This window comes from Mustela erminea, chromosome 9, assembly GCF_009829155.1.
Source record: "Mustela erminea isolate mMusErm1 chromosome 9, mMusErm1.Pri, whole genome shotgun sequence".
In the NCBI taxonomy this organism is placed as follows: domain Eukaryota; kingdom Metazoa; phylum Chordata; class Mammalia; order Carnivora; family Mustelidae; genus Mustela; species Mustela erminea.
Genome location: NC_045622.1, coordinates 42820678 through 42839571, shown reverse-complemented (window position 1 = coordinate 42839571; position 18894 = coordinate 42820678). Strand labels below are relative to the sequence as shown.

The following is an 18894-nucleotide window of genomic DNA, read 5'->3' as shown; positions in this document are numbered from 1 at the left end:
CAGAGGACTTGCCATTTGGTACACAAAGATTGTGCCCACCCTAGAAAATTCAAAGGGATCAAGAATTAGAAAAGTTATCCATAGAGAAATTCCTTCCCCTGGAGCAACCTTTGACAGGAAAGTGATTCTCAAAAGATGAATCTACCTCATTTGGTTCAAAGAAATAGATTTACAACCCTTGATTTTTCTGTCATTGGCTTTTCTACCTTATACCTAGGACAATCTAATCACTTCAGGATATCCCTGAACACGTCAGGCTAACCTAGTCTTCGAACAGTGTCCTAGCATGTCAGGTCAATGGACAGGCTGCTGAGAAGCAGCTGCTGCTTCTCATTTATATCTAATGGATATTGCTTTTTCCTCCAATCCCAGCAGGCTAGCCCAAGAAATCAATACCTCACTAGTCAGTGAGGCAGACAGAGATGAAACAGGAAGCCTTGGGAGAGCAGGGCTGCCGCCTACAAATCTAAGGCCATTTGCTTCAAAGATGGCAAACAATACACATCAAAGAAGGTAAAGGACCACAAAACAGGGACAAACAAAATCAATACTGAAAAAAAATGAAGTAACACAGCGAAGGGAGAAGGCAGATATGTCTTAGTAACAAAACCCCTCCTGACACAGGAAGCAGCCCTTCCCAGGAAGAAGGTTCTGGCAATGGTTCCGACAGAGGAGACACAGCTTGTGCCTGTCATTTTTCTCTTCAAGGTGGAATGCTAGTACAGAAAACAACAGGCAGATCAGAATCAACCAGACCTGGGTGTAAATCCTAGTTCTGAGACTCAGAGTTGTGCGACCTTGCGTAACTTACTCAAATCCTGTCGTGCTTTAATTTCCACATTACAAAATGCGGATAAAGTCACCCTAATGTTCAAAGAAACTCTAATGAGTTAAACTATATAATGACTAAGATTGTGTCAGAAATGAAGTAGACCAGCAACAAAAGGCCAAAGAGTACGTGCACCTTCTAGGTAAACGTGACAGACTTGCCAAAAATGCTGAAAAATTGATTTCAAGGAAACAAAATATTTCACTTAGAATCTCAAGAATTAAAAGAATGTGAAAATGTGCAGCAGCATTCAAGAGATTTCAATGCACTTTTTAAGGAATCTGAACATAATGAATAATGTAGTGGATTTACAAGAACAAGGGCTTTGAATAGAGGGATCTGGGTTCTAATTCCGACTCTGCCCCTTGCGACCCATATGATCATGAGTAAATCATTCAGCCTCTCTAAGCCTCAGCTCCTTAATTTGTAAAACAGGCATAATAACAGGATCTCATTCATAAGGGTTTGTGAGAAGTAAATGAAATAAAGCATTCAGGACAAGGCCTGGTAAGAAGAGAAAGGGTGGGCCACATAAATATAAAGTTTCACTATTATTCTTAATAGTAAGATATTTTGTTGTCCTGTATTGACAATTTTCTGGTGAGTGATAAAGCTATTAATTCTGCAGCAGTGACATGTTCTTACTTAAGATATCTCAGAGGGGCGCCTGGGTAGCTTAGCTGGTTGAGCCTCCACCTTCGGCTCAGGTCATAATTTCAGGGTCCTGGGATCGAGTCCCACATCAGGCTCCCTGCTCAGTGGGTGGCCTGCTTCTCCCTCTCCCTCTACACCTCCCCTCACTCAAGCTCACTCTCTCTCTCTCCTTCTCTGTCTCTCCAATAAATAATAAAATCTTTAAAAAAACAAAAAGAATTCTTAGAATAAAGACAAAAAGCTTATCTTCACTTTTAAGAATACCCAGGATCTCCTAACAGTGGCTTCTAATGTCCCTCTGCACAGCATCCCTTGAAAAGGAATTCCTCTCACTAGTCCTCCTTGGACTTTCCACTGGGGACTTTCTCATCCTTGGTGACAAGGAAGCTGTCTCACTCTCAGAGGCAACAGCCTTTCCCTCAAGTGTCCTCACAACTTGCGTAAAAGTCGCCAATTTTTTATGGATATTGATACTGTATTATAATTATTTGTCTTTGTGAGTTTCCTTCTAGGAGACTTACAACTTCTTTTTTACTTTTTAAAGATTTTATTTATTTATTTGTAAGAGAGAGAGAGCATGCGCACAAGCAGGGGGAGTGGCAGGTAGAAGGAGAGGGACAAACAGGTTCCCCGCGGAGCAGGGGGAGCCCGAAGTGGGACTCGATCCCAGAACCCCGGGATTCATGAACTGAACCGAAGGCAGTTGCCTAACCAACTGAGCCAGGCACCCCGACACTGGAAACTTCTTAATGGGAAGAATCTGTGCCCTTAAGCATCAGGGCCCCACTGCTTGGCGAAGCAGTCTACATAAATACATAGTAGCCATCCGAGGACTGCTTGAGGAATGAATGAATGAATGAATAAATGAGTGGATGAATTAACAAAATATAACACAAGTCATCTTAACTAGGGTGCTTATCAAAATCACCAGAGGACTATTTTCCAAAGACATATTTTGAGCCCCTCCAGACACCTCAGAGCAAGGCTGAGCCATGTGCAATCTTGGCATGTTCCTCAGAAGTTCCTGATCTACACCTCTTTAAGAATCATTGTCACTGGGGCACCTGGGTGACTCAATCGGTTAAGCATCCAACTCTTGATTTCAGCTTGGGTCATGATCTCAGGGTGGTAAGATCGAACCCCACATCAGGCTCCATGGTCAGTGGGGAATCTGCTTGAGATTCTCTCCCTCTCCCTTCCCCAACCCAACACTTGTGCTCTCTCACTGTCTCTCTGAAATAAATAAACGGATCTTTTTTAAAAAGTCATCGTCACTGGATTGAGTTCTGGACTAGATCTGAAGTCTCAGCCTGGTTTCTCCACTCAAAATCATTGAAAAGCTTCTCTGCAATTCCATTTTACCAGTAGTAAGAAAAAAACAGGATGATAGCCGTTGCGTGTGGCTCAAATGACAATTACTGAAGAAAATGAGAGATGACTGTAAACAAGATGACAGGAATTTCAATGAGGAGAAAACTGCTAAATTGTGATCCTGGGGTGTAAAGGAGGAGTATGCTGGATAATAAGATCCACAGGCTAATGGGAGATTCTTGTGGGTTCTTATGTGGCATGACCAAGCAAACAATCCTGCAGTTCCCAGTCTAGGCCCTAAGGCATGAAGGGGGGGGGGGGTGTTTCCCTCATCATCATTTTCCTTCTCTGCTCCCCCTCCACACTGCAGGGCACTACAACCTCCCCGCTGTGCAAAGTGTCTATAGAGCTTTCTGGATGAAAGGAGTTATGTAATGGAGAGTCCTCCTGGGAAATACAGCAGTAAATTAATTTTTCTGCTTCTGCACAGCTCTCTAAGGACAGAAATACCCCACCAAGGGTAGGGAAAAGAATAATAAGTAAAAGAATCTTCTGAAAGAGTCCTTGAAAAGCAGTGCAGCAAAATGTTCTGTCCTATCTAATAACAACTGACCACATGACCACTCTGCGTGTGCAAGCCACTGAGCTGGTGGACAAGACAGAGGGTTTCCCAGTGCAGCACAGGGACCAGGCACCTAAAGAAAGAACCTTAACATAACTGTGGTAAGAGGTTGGGGAAACTACCTGAGAGTCGGTAATGGAGAGCACTTGAGCCGAGTCCTGAGGGAAGACTTGAGAGAGACAAGTGCATAACTGTAGGAAGCATGTCCCAGACAGGGGGAATAGCAAAATATAAACAGGGGGTGTGATGCAGTTTCGTGTCATTAGGGGACAAACGGAGGGACAAGGTAACCAGAGACAGAGCCTGGAGGGGCAAGAAAGAACCTCACTGTGGGGTTTTCTGCGCTCAGGAATGGAGGGGTTCTGAAGGATGAGTAACCGGGTTCTAAGGGACCATGAGTTAGATGTCCAGGTGGATATGTGGTCTCCACATCAGATGATCTGATGGGCAGAAAAGCTAATGAATTTAGTTTCAGATGTATGGGTTTTGAAGAGTTGTCTAGGCGATATCCTGGTAGAGATCCAGAAGGGTATGAAGCTTGAAGTTTGGGAAGGAAGTCTTGGTTGGAGATCAAGATCCAGGAGGGAAAAGGACTCCGGAAATGTAAATTAATGAGCATGGCTGTGCTTCCGATAATACTTCACTTACAAAATACGGGGCAGGCTACATCTGGGCTGCAGGATATAGTTCACTGACCCCCGTTCTAAGGTGTCTAAACTTGAGTCAAGAAGTTGAGCCTACAGAAGATCTTGGATTATCTTGGGTAGGTTGAGTTTTTAGCACCATACAGTATAGACTACTGCAGGCAAGTTTTTAGAACCATACAGTACATGCACAAGTTTTTAGCACCATACAGTACAGACTACCATGACACAGACTACCATGTAAGGCCATCATTTCCTTTCCTTTTTTTTTAATGATTTTAAATATTTTATTTATTTATTTATTTATTTATTTATTTATTTGAGAGAGAGAGAGAGCGGGGGGAGAGACTGTGAGAGAGGGAGAGAAATTCTCCAGCAGAGTCCCTGCTGAGTGCAGAACTTAACAAGGGGCTCAATCCCAGGACCCCGAGATGATAAGCTGAGCTGAAACCGAGTCGGCTGCTTACCCAACTCAGCCACCTAGGCACCCCGCCATCATGCCTTTAAATGATGTCTTCTAACTTTGCTCTGATTTCAGATTGGGCCCTTCCTTCAATGTCCTAAGTACAGACAGCTCTCATCAAGTCACCTAAAATTCCAAGGTTAAGTGTGCTGGGAGCAAGTAAGTCAGTGAAGGCACACCTTACAAGCGCATCTAAATTCTTTGGCAATGGATGCCTAAAATCTGTAATATCTATTTCCTATAGGAAATTCCAACATTTTAAGAATAAGAACTGGCACCTCATAGCATGTCCTGAACTCAGAAAGGCCTTAATATACATCATTCCCCACACAGACCTGGACAGTCACTCAATAAAAATTGTGTTGAATCAGTGAATGCACCAGTGACTGTCGAGAATTTTCTCATGGTTTGACATTTGAAAAATGGGAATAATCAGAGATGGCCTACTACCCAATTTAAAAATAAAAGGTTTTTTTTTTTTTTTAATGGTGTTCTATATTTAACCCACTAAAAAATGAATTAGAATGACTCTCCACTCATACCCAGGTAATTATCTATGTATTTCCAATTTATATAAGGACATTATGTTTCTAAGTGTCTATTTTCCAGAAGCTTATAAAATAAATGATAGGTGATACTACTCTTCAAGCAGCTTCCAGAAAAACTAGCCACTTCTTAACTGCTGCGTATTTCAGCCTGCAGGGTAATAATAATGATGATAATAATAACAATAAAGAACTCAGTAAACAAGGAACACAGAAAACTTTTCCCTTAACTGAGAATTCTAGGCCAGCATTTCCTAAGCATGCCCCACTTCTGTGTTAAGTACTGCACATGATCAAACGTATTTAGGCACTTCTGCCTGGTGTCGTCTCTCTTGGAGAACACACTAGAAAAAGCCATTATTTGTATGGCACACCATCACTTTAGAAATCTACACTGGCACTGGGGCATATTTTGATTTTGAAATGTTAACATATGAAAGAACAAAATGAGTATGTTAGAATAAAAAAAAAAAGATAGTGATTATACAGCTTTAAAGAAGTCACCTACATCTCAACTTTTTATTTCTTGCAAAATGGTGAGTAAGAATAAAGCCTACACAATAGGCTCAGGCTAAGGCACAAAAATCTTTGCATGAAGCTCCCATATAGCAACCAGCAAGAAATACAACCACAGTTCTTACTGGAGATTCAGAATGCACATTAGAATAGCAAAGTCCCAAGAAGTCCCACAGCAAGGGAAGCTATAGTTAAGGTTGTTTTCTCAAATGTATTTGACCATGTGTATTAATCCATGTTCTCGGTTTCAAGACAGAATCTGAAGCTAGCTAAGTATGAAATAGTTTATTCAAGAAATACTGTTTGTGTAGTTTGTAGGATGATTTAATAGTCTAAAGAAATGGGTTCAAGCCTAAGCTTCCAGAAACTCAAACCCCACAGAGAACAGGCCTGATGAGGACATAGCTGCCAGCCACCATGGAGCACTGGGTCCTATAAATCCACAAAGCTTCAAGGAGCTCAGCTTGAATGCAACGAACCCGGGACCAACAGTGTTTCTCTTTCTGGGTCAAGCACGCGACCTTGCAGACTCCGCTGCCTCCTAAGGATGCAGACTGCTCTTCTTCCACCTACTCCCCACCCCCCACCAAAAAATGGATTTGGTATTGCACCTTCTTCTTCTAGTTGCTCAATCAGTATGACTGGTAGAATCTAGGTCATATGCCTGGGCTCTGGCTGCAAAGAGAACCAAAGAAGAAAGTTTTATGGGTTCTTCCTGGGGAGGTAAGCCGGCTGTGGCTGGAAGTTCCAATCCAAAAACATGAAAAATATCCACTATGCTGAGGACCACCCTGTAAAAAATGAGTAACTTCTTACAGAAAGCCCTGCTGAGTATACTCCTTCCCCCAGAAGGACACAAGTCAACATTTTTCTCTTTAACTGCAGGAAAGACACTAAAACTGAGTGCAGTTTAATGTAAGAAAGTTTCTTCCTGGGGTGCCTATTGATTTTAGAACATTCTGAGAAAGAGGGAGGGCCTAAAAAGTCACTATATCTAGGACAGGAATCTGCCAGGAGTAGGCCACGAGGTGGAGAGGCACTGCAGGTCTGCGATCTTGGTTCCTGTCACTACCACTGGAGAGATATTACTGTTCCATTATTTCCCATCTACCCAGGCATTTTTTTGGTGTCCTGTTTCTCAACACAGCCACACGTAAACCGCTGCACCATAAAAGCAGGATGGAACAGTCTGGAAAGGACAGAGATACAGAAATAGACTCTTCCACTGAGTGTAACCGCTGTGTGCACCAGAGCTGAGTATGGATAGTGACATCTAGCCCCGTGGATGGGCGGAGGAAACAGATGACAGGGATGTTATGTTTGAGGGGTAGCTTTGGTGTATATGTGTAATCAGGCATAATGTATATATTATGTCACTCAATGCTCTCGACAGCCCTAGAAGGTGGGTGGGTGTGGCCATAAAAGCGAATCTTAAAGGAGCGACTGGAGGATATTCAGGCCATGGCACAACTATATACCAGGTAAATGGGCCAGCAGGTAGCAGAGACCCACCGGCCACTAAGAAGGACCCAGAAGATAGGAATCCCAACACTGGGGATGGTCCAACAAGAACAGACCAGCTCTCATCCTAAAGAAACAAATCTACCAAAATGTATTTTGAGGACTGGGTTTGGCCACAGAAATACATAAAAGAGATATTATTAGAGTTCAGGTATGATGCAGACAGGGAGAAGTTCTGGAGCTCCTGATCTATAGGATGATCGTGTAAATCTAAATTACAACCCAGGAATGGGGGTGTTACAATAACTATCCTAGGACAGCAGAATAAACCAGGAATGTCCTTGGAAAATGGGACATGTGATCACTACAAGTATCCATCATCTGGTCCTAGTGAATCCACAGGTGGAATTCAAGCAAACACGGCTGAGAAAGGGAGAGAATGCCAAGGTTGAACACTAAAAGAAATTCGACTTAGGAGAGACAGTTTTCCCTTTTATTCCTTTGGTTTTAATATTTGAAGAGATGGTGTAAAAAGTCAGTGATGCCAGCTAGCATACGTTTTATTTTTTTGCTCTTAATGCACAGCCAGAGGCTACCATGAGTGTTCCAGCAACAGCAATGAGACAGGAGAACTCTCATGGAAAGTCATTCCAGAAGACTGAAGAGCAAGAGGACAAATTTCCTTTAGCAGTAGGGCCAGCAGCAAGATGGAGGCTAGTCCTAGTGAGTGAAATTCAGCTTCAGAAATGGCCAAGCCCCAGTGCTGTGGCAAGACATGGCCATGGAGACAAAGCCAAAGGTCATAGCTTTTGGTGCATTTAAGTTGTAGAGACGTGAAAAAAAAGGAAATCAGATGTTTATCACCAGACAGAATGATTACTACATCACTCAAAAGGACTTTAATTATTAGTAGATTCACTTTCTAAGAGAAAGGTCTCTATGGGAAATCCCCAATCCCAAATGTTGTAATCAAAGAAGAGGAGGACTGTAGTCTCCAAATGCTGCCATCTTGTCTTCAGGTAGACAGTCTGATTTTAAGATTTTATTTATTTGAGAGAGAGAGAGAGAGAGTAAGAGAGAGACCACAAGCAGGGGAGAGGGAGAAGCAGGCCCCCTGCCAATAGGCTCCCCTGCCAGGGAGCCCAATGTAGGGCTCGATCCCAGGACCCTGGGATCATGACCTGAGTCAAAGGCAGATGCTTAAATGACTGAGCCACCCAGGAGCTCCCAAAGATCTTTTACAAAAGACTTTTGGAGCAGTTTGAACTCCAGCATCCACGCTGCAATACTGTTCCAGAGATTCAAGATGCTGACTTTGCATACTAACCTGGCACCGGGGAGACACGTTCGTTATGAAGACATTCAGGACAATTTCTATAGCAGTACATTTGAAGGGAAGATGTTGAATGCAGTACAATGAGGCCTGTGCCCTCTTTAGCAATTCAGTGCACTTCAGGCTTGTGAAATCCCTCCACCCTCTCTCTGTACAAAGCTTCTCTTTAAAGTTTACACTGGCAGGGATTTGGAGGATTAAAAATCCCATATCTAAGTACCGTGGGTCATTCGGGCCTTAAGTTAATGAACCTCATGCTCTTAAGCAGAGTTTGACTGCCATGGTCAAGCAAGAACCGTCAGAGTGAGGTGAAAGAAAACATCCAAGAGTTTCTTCGGTCCACAAGCAATTCTAGCTCTCCCTGCAAATTCATAAGTCTTTTTCTCTCTTTTCTTCTCCTTTTTTTTTTTCTTTTCCTAACATTTTCCTCCTAACACTGTATATATTTTACTTATACTTTATTGTTTGTTATCATTATCCACAAGGTCAGGATTCTGTTTTATACATTTCTATATTCCCAGAGCTTGGTACATAACAGCTGTTCAGTAACATTTGTTGAATGAATGAATGAATGAATGAATGAGTGAGTGACGGAAGACTCCCTCACCATAGAGATATGAATCATTCATTCCAGTTTGCCCTTCAGATGGAAAGTAACCTATTGAGGGAAGGAATTCTTGAAGGAGAGCAATTCTTTTGAAAGAAAGGAATTTGAAGGAATATGCAGAAGCCGTATAAGGAAATTGAGCATGGAGCTAAGAAATAAGAATAGGTAAATTCACATGCATTTTTTGCCATGTAAAATGAAAAAAGCCAGACTAACATCCAAAATCAAACTATAAAAAATGTCATATTTCTGGGGCACCCGGGTGGCTCAGTCGGTTGAACGTCCAACTTTTGATCTCTGTTCAGGTCTTGATCTCAGGGCCATGAGTTCAAGCCCTGCATTAAAAAAAAAAAAAAAAAAAAAAGTCCTCTTTCTTAAATTTCTAAACCTCATCAGACCTTTGAGTTTTGCTCTACATTTTTCTCTTTATAGGAATCACCCCTCAAACAAACAAACCAAAAGGGTTCACTGACAAGAAAAGTAGAAAGACAACAGTAAGTGATGGATACCCCCATCGTGAATCAAAGGAAAAATCCTAAGAAATAGGGGGAAAGAAGGTTTTTGGAAGAGAGGAGAAAAGCATACTAAAAGTGTTCCATGGCTCCAAGAAAGCAGGCAAAAACCCCAGGAACTTCTGGAAGTAGCAACTTCCATACACAGGCCAACTCACAGATACCACTGAGACAGGAGGCAGATACTGAGACCGTCCAGGTCATGCAGCTGGAACAAAAAAGTCTCCCAACTATGACCAAGAAGGTGGCACCATCACCCGCTTCTCCGTCTCTATCATCCCGCAGACCACGCAGTTGCTTAATCCCCACTGGTGTTTAAACTTCAGCGAGGGACACCTGGGTGGCTCAGTCAGTTGAGTGTCTGCCTTTGGCTGAGGTCCTAATCCCAGGGTCCTGGGATCGAGCCCCATGTTGGGCTCTCCACGCGGCAGAGAGCCTGCTTCTCCTTCTCCCTCTGCCCCTCCCCATGCTTATGCTTGCTCTCTCTCTCTCAAATAAATAAATAATTACCTTAAAAAAAATAAACTTCAGTGAGAGTCTCAAATCAGGTTTTTCTTTCCAATCCCTACCATTTACCCTCATTCAAAGCCTCGCCATTTTCCCATAGGAATGTAATGACTACCGTGTTACTTTGCCTCCTACCTTTCCCTAGTCCCTAGGGAAAATCTGACCAACCTGCTCTCCAGCATAGAACGGGTCAGAGACTCCTCCTCAGTCTATCTGAATGACGTCCATTCCTATTATATTTTCAAACCATTCTCTAATGATTGCTTAAATGTTTACAATAAGGCCTTCGTGTGATTTCCATAAGTAGAGACAATGCCTATCTTTTTCACAGCTGAATCCCAAGCAACTAGCACAGTGTCTTTGCTCTGTCTTTAATATGTTTTCCACAAATTAATAAAAAGGGGAAAATTATGATCTAAAACTATGCAGAATGTATTCCTAATAATGTAAAATTTATACATTTATATGCAGATAGATACATATTACATAAATATACAATATAGATTTCAATATACAATTCATTTATAAATATAAAACGTAAATTATTTCATATTTTATATTTATATTTTATTTCATATAATTATATATTAAAAATGTATTAACATAAAATATATGCACACAGGAAATAGAAAAATACAGTGGAACATTTATTTTTTAATTTATGCTTTTTTTAACTTTCAAATTTTACCATATAAGCTTCGTTCTCTCTCTCTGAGATAAAAATATAGGCAAAAACAAAAGGGAGCAGAACAAAAACCATGCCTCTGACAAATCAGATAGCAGCATGGGGCAGAATGGGAAGAATAATGTCCTTATCATGCCACACTGGGTTCTTCATCTTCCCGCCTTGATTCTGCCCCATGCCCTGCTACTCCTCTGCCCACCAGAAAAGTGAAAAGTGCCAAACAACATGGTGTTCTTCACAGTTACACTTGCTGCCTACTCTTTAATTCTACTGTTCCAGTATTTCCAATGGGATAGTTCCACATTCTTGCCACCTTTTCATTTTTAGAGCAAAGCACAATTCCCGCATGCAGAAGAACACATTAAATATTCATGGAGTAAATTAATTAATACATGGATAAGGCAGTGACATTGAATGTGAGACCTATTTCTTTCATTGACTCTAAAATCGTACTTACCTAATAGGATTATGTGAGGACTAAAGGAGAAAATGCATATAAAACACGCCTAACATATAGTAAGCGCTTGATAAACAAACACAGTTATTAACCATTATCACTGAGACCATGTACGAGTCGCTTTTTACTCTCTTGGGCAAATACATCTTAAATTGTGGATAGCAATTTCTGCCCTGCCCACTCATCCCCTTGAGATGAGAAAGAGCTTCAAGCCATTTGGGAACCACAAATCACTAGACAAACACATATTAATATCATGATGATGATGACAATGATTACATGATTATTTTCTTTTTGCATCTTGCCTAATACCTTTCTCCTTTAAGGTCACATTACCTTTGCTGATGTTTCAAACCATCCTACGAAACCGTGCTCCTTGCAGAACTGGTCCATCTTGAGGCCATTGTTCATGAGCACGTCCTTCCCCTGGTCACACTTGTTGGCCAACAAAACCACTGAAACTGGTTTGCCATTAGGGAGACTCAACTTTGAGTCCAAATCATTCTTCCACTTTGTCACTGCTTCAAATGTAGCTGGCCTGGTGACATCGAAGACAATAAACGCACCCATCGCTTCTCGGTAATAGACCCTTGTCATGTTCCCAAATCTTTCTTGACCTATCACCAAAAAGAAACAGAAATCAAAGCCTTATTACAATTGTAAACAGAAGCACATCCTGGAGCCTCAGGAGGCCTCCAGGATGAGCAGACCGCTCAGGAAAGCGCTTCAGTGCCTCACTGTACAGAGTCAGCTCAATACACAGTCGCATACCTTTGTTTTTGATCTTTGAGTCCAGAAGGGATTCAATCATTTAACAAGTATTTTATTTACTAAAACTTCTGTATACCATATAATGTTCTAGAACTGTGCTAGCAGGGCATGAAACTGGCCACACACAGCTACTTATGTTTAAATTAATTAAAATTAAATCGACTTTAAAATTCATTTCTTCAGTTACACTAGCTACCTACATTTCAAGTGTGTAGTAAATTAAAAAAAAAAAAATTTTTTTTTAAGTGTGTAGTAACCACATATGGCCAGTGGCAACAGGATCAGATGACACCAATATATCATATCTCCATTACTCCTGTATGTTCTACTGGACAAAACTGCTCTAAGCACTTGGGATATAACAATTAAAACATGAAAGTCCCTATCATTGTGGAGCTTACAATTTAGTGGGGTGACAGATTATAAATGATAAACATAATAAACATAACTAAACTATGTAATATGTTAAAAGGCACCCACAGTCAATCCAATTAAGGATAGTAGGAGCTAGCATTTAGTTCTATTTACTAACGGTCAGAAATGCAGCTTACACAGAAAATCATAAAGGTCCAACTATTATCACCATTTTACAGTGAGAACGTTGAGACCTCAAGAGCCTAAGTAACTTGTTAAATTATACAGATAGTGAGCTTCGGAAGTTGGAACTCAAATCTGAACTTTCTGAATCGAGAGCCCATAGTCACTTGCCAACACTGCATCCTCTCAACTACCAAACCATTAGTCTTAGACTCTCTCCTCCAGGCTTTTGTGCCATGAGTGTCTCACTCAACTCTGCTGAACAGATAACAGATATTTCTATCAGTGCCGGTCTCCAGACTACATGCTTGAAATACAACAGTAAACCAGATGGCCTTAAGTACTCTACAATCTATTGGGGGAGAAAAGCCCTTTGACAGAGAAAGAGAAAGAGAGAAAGGCAGGCATGCAGGCACTGGTCTTATTCAGTCCAATCAACTAGAATCACTTTTGTTCTGATTCTTAATTTTTTAAATGAATGTTGGCCATTTTGTTAAACACTCTAAGGTTAGTCTTCCTCATCCGCAAAATGGCAGCAATAATGTATACCTCACAGGGCTGTCAAGTGGATGAAATGAATGAACATATAGAAAGCACCCATTATGGGACCTTAGAACTAACTGGTCCTTGAGGTTTCCATGCCTTTCTTCAGCATGTTAAAAATTATGAAAGACGATAGGGCATAGGTAGTGAAATCAGATCCAGAGCAGGGTTTACAGCAAAAAATTACTGGACTTTCCATCGATTAACAAAATGAAATGAATCCTATTGCTTTTAACCCTAGCCACTACTAGTAGCAGAAGACAGGTGCTTAATGAAGGCTGGGTTTGTATTTTTTGAACCCTAAACTCCAGAAGTGTAGGACCAGACAAAGGCCTTTTATTCTGATTTGGTCACTTATTTATGGTAGAGTCTAATAATAAGTTATGTAAATTAAAACAAAGCAAGGTGTGTATTTAATAAGCCACTGTGTAGCAAAAGAATAAAATGCCAAAACTAGTGGGTATCTCAGAAGATTCAGGTCAACATCTCGAAGAACACTTCACACTTAACTTTGAACACAAGATGTTGTGGTGGTGAGTTTTAATTCATGTTAACAAACTCTTTTGCAGGTACTTGAGTGGCTCAGTTGGTTAAGCGTCTGCCTTCAGCCCAGTTCATGATCCCAGGGTCCTGGGATCCAGCCCTACATCAGGCTCCTTGCTCAGCAGGAAGCCTGCTTCTCCCTCTCCCTCTGCAGCTCCCCCCTGCTTGTGCTCTCTCTCTCTCTCTGTCAAATAAATAAGTAAATCTTAAAACAAAACAAAACAAAACAAACAAACAAAAACCCTCTGCAGGTTGTTATAATCACATGAGCATGCACATTGAAGAGCACTGCAGATTCTGAGGACATGATCCATGAGCACTGAGTGAAAATGGATGCAGGTCAAGGTTCCGTCTTAGTGGTCCTAGTGGACAAGTGTTTGTGTTTACACATGTATCAGTGGAAAGAAGAGCATTCTGTAAGGGCCAGCACATGACAACCCTAAAACATTTCTTACACGGTTTTTTACCACAGAAGCCTTTCTTTGTCCCCCACAATCTAGCCGATGAAAGAAAGTGGCTTAATACTCTTCATATGACACAAAACCCGCAGTTGAACTTTCATTTCTCCCAAATGAGTTTTAGATTTCTTTTATTTCATTTCCTTTTTTAGTTCCTAACACAAACAGTAATCCCCTTTAATACTGCTCAGGATGGCCATGACATTTCAAGAAGAGAGGGGGAAAAAAAGCCCTCTGTGATCATTCAGGACTCCAAAAGCCTCTGGGCTTTGGGCAGTTGTCTTATGATCCCTTGCAGGAACTAATCAGATGAAAGGCAAAGTCATGGGTTATTCAATAATCTACTTGTCCAGAGTTTTCATAGTAGAGTAAGGAGGTCCTCAAGAAGAAAAATTTTTACAGTTCCAATACATGGCAAAAGGTCATTTTGAAGACCATGCAAAAAAGCAATGTATATATAGGCTTAACACCTTCATAGGAATTGAAAAAGGACAATCTGTGTGTGTGTGTGTGTGTGTGTGTGTGAGGGAAAGTGTGCCAGATCAGGAACAAAGGGGGAAAAAGTGATCTTTTGTAAACTGAGGTCACTGAGCCCACAGACTTGAAAAGTTTGTATTTCCGGGGTTCCGGCAAGAGGTCATGTTCAGACAAAGGCATTTCCAGTGCTCACATTTTATCCTTTCTTTGTCAGCTGATAGCGCTCTCTCTGCTGCTTCTTATGAAAAGAATGAGAACCATGTGACTCTTCATTTGTGCCTACATATGGGCAACATAGAGACCTGGTGAATTTATCACAGGTAATTTACTTGAAACAAACAAACAACAAAAAAACACAGTTCAAAAATTTCCAGTGGGGTTAGAGCACTCGTTCAATGCACATTTACTGAATAGCTAATACAGGCTCTGTGTTTTCTCCTGCAAATACATAGTTTTTTGCCCTTGAGGGACTTCTAAACTAAGACATGTCTTATTGGATGCCTGCCCCGAAAATGACCCAATTCACCATGTAGGCTCCCATTTCTCTTAGACTCTACACACACATCCATGGCCATGTCAATGTGACTCATGATTCAGTGTCCAGCTCCCAGACAAGTTCAATGACAAAGCAATGAACTGAATCACAAGAGTTAACACGGTAGCTGCAGCGATCATTTGGACAATCTTACTGCAGAAGGCAATAAATTGAATGGCCAGAGACATGGGTCTTAGTCTTAATTACTGGTTACCAGTGCAGCCTTAGACAAATGCATTTATCTGTTTGCGACTCAGTTTTCTCACTTATAAAATGAATTTGTTCTAGCTGACCTCTAAGGTCCCCTCCTACTTTCCTGCTTCTAGAGGTAAAATATTCCTAGTAAGTCAATGCTTGGCCTCTGTCCCAACAGCCTTCAGTGGTCTGTTTTGTGTCACAGACTCAGCTAAAAATACACACAGGTAATAGAGTCATAATGTGTATTTAATGGTATTTTCTCTTGGCAATTAATACTCTAGAGATATTCTCAGTGGGCACAGGCAAGCCAGGAATCGTCTACATAGACATAGAAACAATGGGAGGAAGCACCCTGGATGTTCTGTTAATCTGGGCACATTCTTTTTGCCACTCCACCACTAACCTACAGCTCTGTGAGCTCAGATTAGCAACTCCACTATTCTGAGTCTGTTTTCCTCATTGCTAAAATAGTGGTTTGGATACCTGAAACTAAATTCATTACTGCCTTGGCAACCCTTCCAATCACCCTCCACGGATGCAGGCTCTCCGCTTGCTACGTCCCAGTGTTCCCTCCAGTGCTCAGCATCACTAGTTACACTGCTCCCCTGAGCGCTACCTTCAAGTCATCTTCTGACTCTTTCCTCGCCCCTCTGCCTAAAGGGTCTCCAACATTCTACCAATGCTTCTGCTTTAGAAGCAGGTCCGGATCGTCAACAACCCCCCACCATCAGCACTGTTAATGCTCCCATTTAAGCCCTCACCTGGAGCCCTGACAGCTCCCCAAGGAGGCTCCCGGCATGTCAGCTCTCATCGCTCCTGCTCTCCCTCAAAATAAATACAAACACAGGTCTTCAGACCTTTTGGCAGTATAAGAGATCACCAGATGGGCATCCATTGGGAGGAAATGAAAACACTATCTTCAAGAGCTATCTGCACCCCCATGTTCACTGCAGCATTGTTCGTAAGGACTGAGACATGGAAACCTCTTAAGTGTCCATCAGTGAAGGAATAAAAAAAGAAATGTGGTATGTACATGCAGCGGGATATTATCAGCATGGAAAGGAAGGAAACCCTGCCTTTTGCAACAACATGGGCAAAAGCAATGAGAGCATTATACTAGGGGAAATAAGTCAGAGAAATAAAATACTGTAATGATCTCACTTATATGTGGAATCTAAAAAAGCCAGACTGGTAGGGGCACCTGGGTGGCCCTGCTGTTTAAGCATCTTTTTCTTGATTTCAGTTCAGGTTGGGAGATTGGCTCCACGATGGGCATGGAGCCTGCTTGGGATTCTCGATCTCCCTCTCCTTCTGCCCCTCCTCGCCCATCACTCATGTGCTTTCTCTGTCTCTTTCTCTCTTAAAAAAAAAAAAAAAAAAAAAGCCAAACTCATAGAACAGAGAGTAGACAGGTGATTGCTACGACAGGGAGTAGAAGATATAGGGAGATGTTGGCCAAAGGGTATAAGCTTCCAGTTATAAGATAAATAAGTTCTGGAGAGCTAATGTACAGTATGGTGATTATAGTTAAAAATACTGTATTATATACTGCAAGCTGCTAAGAGAGTAGCTCTTAAGTATTCTCACCACGTACCAAAAAATGGTAATTATGTGAAGTGATGAAGGTGTTCATCCTAATGTAATCATTTGAAAATATATAAGTATATTAAACCATCACGATGTACAGCTTTAATCTATATAAAGTTATATACCAATTATATCTCAATAAAGCCAAAAAAAAATCCTCTTAGGTATTTAGAGAATACTCATTCCTGGGCCCTGCTCTTCAGAGATTCTTACCCTGCTAGTTTGTGTGGGGTCCAGGAAGCTGTTTTGAAGGCCTCCCTAGGTGAAGTCTTTAAACTCTATTTCTTTCAGAGTCCACGTTCAAAAGGTCAACAATACCCGTATGCTCCACTACCTTAGCCCGTCAGTGACACATGCTTAGAAACAGACACCTTCGGGGCGCCTGGGTGGCTCAGTGGGTCAAAGCCTCTGCCTTCGGCTCAGGTCATGATCTCAGGGTCCTGGGATTGAGCCCCGCATCAGGCTCTCTGCTCAGCGGGGAGCCTGCTTCCTCCCCTCTCTCTGTCTGCCTCTCTGCCTACTTGTGATCTCTGTCAAATAAATAAATAAATTTTTTTAAAAAATAAAAGAATAAAAAAAGAAACAGACACCTTCATTATTAACAGTGCACAAGGAGACTTTGGCTCCAACCACCTTTCCAAACTCCTCCTGTCACTTCCTTCAACAAGCTCCATGGCCATGCCACAAGGGAATACTTATTCTCTCTAAACACACCCTCCATTACTGCCTCGGATTTTCTTGCCTTTTTATACCTCTGTTCCCAAAGCCTGAATTCCTTCCTCACCTTTCTTCCTACTCCGTTCAGTGAAGACATATGCATCCTACAATTGTGCCCTGAAGTGAAATGTCATATATGCATTTATATATATTATTATATATAATAATAAAATACATAATACATAATACATATATACATAATATATATATAATATATTATATATATATATAATTTTTTGAGAGACAGACAGCCATAAGCAGGGGGGTTGGGGGACAGGCAGAGGGAAAGGGAGAGAGAAAATCTTAAGCTGGTTCCACTGAGTGCAGAGCCTGAAACAGGGTTTCATGACCCTGAGATCATGACCTGAGCCAAAATCAAGAGTCAGATGGAGCACCTGGTGGTTCAGTCAGTTGAGCATTTGCCTTGGCCCAGATCATGATCCCAGGATCCTGGAACTGAGTCCCACATCAGGCTCCCTCTTTAGCGGGGAGTCTGCTTCTCCATCTCACTCTGCCCCTCCCCTCTGCTCAGGCACACATGCGTGCTCTCTTTCTCAAATAAATAAATAAAATCTTAAATTTAAAAAAAAAAAAAAAAGAGTCAGATGCTTAACTAACTGAGGCACCCAGATGCCCTGATTATAATTTAACGTTGCAAAGCTGAGGCCTATTCTATACTTGTATGATATAGTAAATACTCAAGATACTATTGTAGAAATAAGCTGAAATTAAAGTTATTTCTTTCTCTAAAATACATCACCATGTGTTCATGAACTAGTGTTCATGAACACTAGTTCATGAACATGTTCATACGTAACTGTGTTACGTACTAATGCACTTACTCTATATTATACTCTCACGTCCAATAAGTAATCAATAGTGGAGAAAATTAACATTATGCTGACAGGGTTATGCACGTATCTGTTGCAACAAGTTTCACACTGGAATGTTATGTTTTTGTTATCATTCTCATCTTCTTAAGAAATAATCCCTTAGAATCAATTTACTCTACTCAAAATAATATAAGTTTTGGGTCATGCATAATCCATAAAGCTAAAAGTACCAAGATACTCTCTTTGTTTCCAGGGAATAATAGCATGAAAAGCAGGAGGATGAAACCAAAAGTATGTATGGATCTTGGACAAGGATCTAGAGGAAAACAAATCCATCTGATTACTGTGATGGCCAAGAGGACACTGAACTTACAGTAGGTTAAGGTAGTTTTGAAGACTCAGGGAAACCCACAGACGAGGATCAGAGTCTGGTTAACATGCTCGTGAGTAGGTTTTCTCCAGGTTTTAGGAGCCCATCTGACCCTGCGGCCATATTTTTGAGACTCTTTCCTCTTCCCTCTTTCCTACTTTGCCCCCACCAAGCCAGCG

At 41.3% G+C, this 18894-nt stretch overlaps 1 protein-coding gene across 1 annotated transcript in view; it reads right to left on the bottom strand.

The window, feature by feature from the left end:
- RAB38 (RAB38, member RAS oncogene family) overlaps positions 1–18894 on the bottom strand; it is a 57309-nt gene that overhangs the window by 20564 nt on the left and 17851 nt on the right. Inside the window, exon 2 of the mRNA XM_032358779.1 lies at positions 11483–11763. Coding sequence (XP_032214670.1) covers positions 11483–11763 — 281 coding nt within the window. The remainder of the gene's footprint in view (positions 1–11482; positions 11764–18894) is intronic.